The 6,000-nt window shown below is 38.2% G+C and overlaps 1 protein-coding gene across 1 annotated transcript; it reads right to left on the bottom strand.

The window, feature by feature from the left end:
- Positions 1-999: 999 nt before the first annotated feature.
- LOC122006755 (protein NRT1/ PTR FAMILY 8.3-like) lies at positions 1,000-5,749 on the bottom strand. The gene is made up of 5 exons (XM_042562368.1): positions 5,579-5,749; positions 3,538-3,628; positions 3,087-3,304; positions 2,462-2,997; positions 1,000-1,983 (listed from the first exon to the last, which is right to left on the bottom strand). Exons 1-5 carry the CDS (start codon positions 5,636-5,638, stop codon positions 1,176-1,178), a joined length of 1,713 nt encoding a protein of 570 aa, XP_042418302.1. The 5' UTR covers positions 5,639-5,749; the 3' UTR covers positions 1,000-1,175.
- Positions 5,750-6,000: the final 251 nt, after the last annotated feature.

Genomic DNA, 6,000 nt, shown 5'->3' on the forward strand with positions numbered 1-6,000 from the left:
TTAGTACTGATTTATAAAAAATAGTATACAAATCAGCACCACTTTTCATGTAAGAGAGAGAAGAGGACGGTATCTTGCATGTAGAAGAGAGAAGAGAGTTGTATGCAAATGAAAGAGGTATTAAAAAAAATTGATTTTGACCGCGTCAAATGATCACATCAGTGTCACCCTTGGTCGCTCACCTAAGGATATGCAATGTAAAATTATTTTTTTTTTCTCTCTCGCTATATATATACATACAAGAATAATACGACATGCACAACTTACCCTAAGCAATGGTGGATAGCAGTAGATGACATCCAACATGGATGATGTGACAGGGCTAAATTTTTTTTAAAAAAATTTTTTCTTTCATCTGTATACAACTCTGTTATCTCTTGCATGCAAGATGGTGTTGATTTATATAAATCAGTATCAACGTGATGCTAATTTCTACGAACCAGCACAATAACAAATGAAACCAACACCAACAACAAATGAAGAGGACGGTATACAAATCAGCACCACTTTTCATGTAAGAGAGAGAAGAGGACGGTATCTTGCATGTAGAAGAGAGAAGAGAGTTTCAACAAACCAGCACCAACAACATTGGTGTGTAGAAATGAATTTTAACTAATACTAACATTGGTGTTATTTTTAACTAACGCCAACATTAGTGATAGTTTCTACAAACTAGCACCAACGTTGATGTTTATTTTATATAAACCAACACTACCTTACCTGTAGAAAAAAAAAGAAGAGGGCAACATCTTACTTGCAAGAGAAAGAAGAGAGTTAGTTGCATACAAATAAGAGAGAGATTAAAAAATTTAAATTCTAACCATGTCAGATGACCACGACATACGTCGTCCTTGTCGCTCACCTAAGGATGTGCAGATCTAATGACACCACGCTCACCTAAGGATGTTGTGAATTAAAATTATAAATTACTGAAAATAGGAGCAATATCACAAGATATTACCCTTGGATAGCAAAAAAAAAAAAAAAAAAACAATTCCATTGCAACAACTTATCGTGAATGATAACCAAACTGTGAATGATAGCCAAACTGCTAACTACATCCATATGCAATATCATGCAACCACAGAAAGCTTTGAAAGCATCTACTTTGAGCAGGTTTTACGAATCAAACAAGGCATTTTTAAGTTCTCGAATCGATAAGTTTCCTCAACACATTAACTGTCTGAGATAGCTTTCTTTAGGGTGTAGTTCTTTGCGAAAGCAATATAAACAAAAAAGTTGACCGTCGAAATCACTGCCAACACCAGGAAGTAGTAATCCAGATGCCCTTTGTTTAAATCGTTTGAGATCCACCCTGGCTGTCCCCCTCCCGATGTTGCAATTGCAATGAATGTGATGATGAATGAGTTCAAGTAATTGCCTAGTGACATTGAGAAGAGGACCATGGCTGTGCATATGCTCTTCATCCGGTCGGGTGCCTGTGCAAAGAAGAACTCAAGCTGGGTGATGTTATTGAAGACCTCCGAGCTGGCTAGGACAAAGAACTGCGGGAGTTGCCATGCGATGCTCAAGGTTTCATTGGCTTTAATACTCTCCAATCTCTTGCTCTCGTTGTAAGCAGCAGTAAGCATTGCTAGGATGAGTAGAAACCGTCCGATTCCCATCCGCTGTAGCTGGGAAAGACCCATTCCATTGCCAAAATACCTCTTGGCAGCAGGGGCTATGATGTTGTTGTAAACAAAAACCCATCCCATGACACTTATGATTTCAAACGAGCACAGGGATGCAGGAGGGATGGAAAATGAACCGACCTTGGTGTTCATTGCACTCCCTTGCTGAATGAAGGTGGTAAACATTTGCGCAAACACGGCTGCATAGATTATACTGTTAGCCCAGATTGGAATCAGACGTAGGAACATCTTCAACTCTTCAACTTGAGTAACGGTACATAGACTCCATGAGCTCTCGGGAGAACCATCTTTCAGATCCAGGGCGGAAATGGTAGCCGCTTTGTCCAAGAACCTGGACACATGATGAGAAATGGCAAAAGACATTTCATTCTTTCTCTTGTAACATCAGAACTCAGAACCAAATAAATGAGAAAACAAATAAATGTAAACATTGAACGAGATGTAGAAGTATAAGATGATCTGATTGTTGTAAAACATAATGTAATTAGTTTTCAAAGTCTGATTTTGTTGCTACTTTTTACACCTTTTTCCAGTGATAGTCCTTGATCCCTTCTTGCTAGAGAAAAGGATGTTGAATAAACAAAGAAGTATAGTCTGACTATTAATTTCATTACATATGAAATGATTGCCTTCGTATGTTCTTATCAGAAGCGTTAAATAGGTAGAACAAATAGTTCACCTAGTCATATGCCAAGCTAAATCGAGCAAAGTCTACACAATCTAATAACAAAATGTATCTGTAAGTAAAAACTCTAACTTGCAATGTTTCTCCAAGCATATTCTTAAATATAGATGGCAGGTGAAATAACCTGAATCCATTTGAATGTGGTAATCTCTGCTGCCCTCCATTCGATGAGTCCTTGTTCACCTCATACAAGAGACTGCTATCTCTGGGAATCTCAGCACTCCGTTTCTTGTAGGAAGCTACAAGAACCTGAAGAATACTTTGCAATGGACTGCCACTTGGCAACCGGAGCCGATAATGTGGTGTGCCCAATACAAAAGCTGCTAAGGCGGCTGCCATGCAGAATGTTGCAATGCTATATCCAAGTCCCCAACTAATATTTTCTTGTATCCAAACTATGAAAGTCATCGATGTGAGAGCTCCTAAGGTGATGCAAAGATAAAACCAACCAAAAAAAGCTCCTTTTTTCTCTCTATCTGATGGATTCTCATCATCGAACTGCTCTGCACCAAAGGGGAGAAGTGCAGCCTTGACACCTCCACTTCCAATGGCAACAAGATATAACCCACAGAAAAGAAGGGTAGTTGTTGACTGGCATGTCCCATCCTCGCAGAGCTTTGATGATGCCGAAAACGCAGAGGAAGTGATAGTAACCATTCCCTAACATAACAGAATAGGGATCTTATAAATGTGAACTATTTTATAAGGAAAACGATTAACAAAGTAATAGGGCCATATATCTGACTTACAAGAAGATACACAACAAGGGAGATCAATATCGTCTTGTAATTTCCCCAATAGGTATCAGCAACAACAGCTCCAAACAATGGTGTCAAGAAACATGTTCCACTCCAAGTACCCACATTTGCTGCATTTGCAGCATTGTTTCCATGCAGTACAGTATGAAGATACACAATCAAGTTTGCTCCAATGCCATTAAAGGCAACGCTATCCAAATATTCAAATCCTACAAATAGAGTACATATTTCATGAATTGATGAAACTGTAGACTAATAGTGAAAAAACTATATTGCATAATAGAAATATTATGCCTACCAACATATGTCATAAGTTGAGACAATTATCTCTCAAGCATGCATGAGAAATGGTAAAAGCTATGTAGCATCGCCATGATAGGTATCAATAAGCATTATAGTAGAAAATACAAACTATGTTAGTTGAGAATGTTTGAAATCTTACCTAAAATAATTCCTGGTGCTTTTGAGGCACCAGGTCTATAGTGTGATCGAGGTCCTCGCAATTCATTCTCAGATTGGATTGAGGCTGCATTCTGAAAGCACAAATGCAATTAGTGGAGTAACTACTCATCTACTTTTTTATAAAAATAACGACAAAAAATCCTAAGTCATCTTCATCTCATACTTTATTGGGCAAAAATCAAAAGAGCATCCCTTATTTCATTAATCATTATCATTAAAAAGGCGTCTCATTTTAAAAGGGCACCCTATCATATTTTTCCATAGAAAATGCCCTTAATCCAGCGTTGTGGTAGGAGCTTTAACTAAAACACTACAACAGGAGCAGCTTTACGTTGTAGTAGTTTTGATCAAAATTGCTCTGCATTATAGCAATTTTACCCAAACCTACTCAAATTAGTGTTCCAATAGTTTTTAGCCTATTTTGACCTAGTTGCACCAGTTTTGATCAAAGTGGAGCAATTTAAACCAATATTTAAGCAAATTTGAGTTTTGACAATAACATAGTAATTTTGAGCAAGTTAGAGCGTTGGAACAAAAGTATTTTTTGAATAAAAAATATAACGGAGAACCTTTTTGTTTTATTTTTTCGAAATGAAACACCCTTTTGATGATAATGCAAATGCAGGAGACCCTTTTGACTTTTGCCTAGGGTGGCAATTTCTGACCGGGTACGAAAATACAACCCAAATCAAACATGAAAAATCAAGTTAGGGTCGAGTATTATTGGGTTCGGGTCGACATGATTAACACGATTAATAAACGGGTCGGATTAGGGTCAACCTAAAATGACCCAATTACAACTCGCGAACCCATTTATAAATACTTTCGTATTGGGTTTAGATCGGATTCTGGTTGGGTTCGGGTTAAAATAAGCATATTTTAATAAAATTGATCTTTTCGGGTCGGGTTCGAGTTGAGTTTGGATTAAGATAAACATATTTTTATAAATGGGTCATTTTGGGTCCGGTCAGGTTCGGATTGGATTCGGGTTGTGGATCATTTCAGGTCGAGTTCGGATCAAATACAAATAAATGGATTGGGTTCGGATCGACCAATTTGACCCGAAATATTAATTAGGTCAGGTTCAGATTTTGATGTTCCAACCCGTCAACCTGCCAACCCGAACCCGACTCGAATTGCCACCCCTACTTTTGCCCTACTTTATTAAAGGGGAAGATCCTAGTTAATTCCTAGCCCCAAAATAGTACTATGAGTTTATATATACCAAAAAGAGAGCAAGGACAACATGCAATTACTTCATTTATCTACTAAACTCAGCCTCAGTAGAAGTATTTTTTGTATTCCTTTTCATTCAAGATATGATATTTTGTGTCTAGCGACAACATAAAATCAAAACATATGGCGACTTTGCCAACAATATTCTTTGCCACACTTACAATAAGCACTGCCGTGTTTTTGATACCCATGACAATATGCAACACTAACCTCAGCTTCAGTGAAAGCTGTGTTCATTTCCTTATCAATTCACATCTATTTTTGTGTTTAGAAAAAGACTGAAAAGAAAAAAGGTTTTTTTTTCCAGCAAGAACTTTTCATCCCATAAACATAAGCACTAGAAGCTGTACCTGTTATAATCATGTTGTAGCAACGCTTATGCGAAATAACAAACCCTATTTTTCTTTGACCAATCTGGAACCAGAGTCGCTCCATCTTTTTTAAAAAAAATAAAAAATAAAATGTACAAGAGAGATCTTAGCATTCTAGAGTCATGCACAGCCTGCGACGAGATTTAGCAAATTAGCAACAATTCACTACATCTATTTCTCACCAATTCAAACAATTGTGGTATCTCCCTCCAAGATCCATCTTTTTATGCCCTAGTCAAATCATTCAAGAGGAAACCGACCCACAAACCCACCCCTCCAAAAAAACACTTCCAACCACAGATCTGAAGAATCCCAAAAAGAAACCTTCCATCCTAGGACAAAATAGTGTCTTTTTCTTCTTGTAAAATGCAACGACAAGCAGCAACGAAAATAACTCAGAATTCAAGCGATTACCAAAGGGAGCAAGGGTCTTCCTTCTCCGCTCTCCAACTCCAAACCCTCCTCTCTCTCCATCGCCTTGCCGCAGCCACCTGAGATCTGGAATGGAGAAGCAACGGAGCTCGCCTACCTCTTCTACTTTACAGTTCGACTATAAAGCCTCCTTGGTTGACCCGTGATAACTCTCTTCCGAATGGGCACGTCTTCCCGCATACTGGCTCACATGAGAGAATAATTTGATCGTCCGATAAAAATATTCACGAATCATATAGCGACACGACGTTTTCCATACGCTGATGCATGACTAATGCAGAGAGAATTTTCTGCGGTCGAGACGGGCTGCGGAAGGGATGCAATCGAGCCGCTGGTATTTAGTCCGGTCAGTGATCTTTTGGAAATCGACGGTCAAGATACTTTCCTTCTAAATCACCAAATGA

Source organism: Zingiber officinale, chromosome 7B (assembly GCF_018446385.1).
Source record: "Zingiber officinale cultivar Zhangliang chromosome 7B, Zo_v1.1, whole genome shotgun sequence".
In the NCBI taxonomy this organism is placed as follows: Eukaryota; Viridiplantae; Streptophyta; class Magnoliopsida; order Zingiberales; family Zingiberaceae; genus Zingiber; species Zingiber officinale.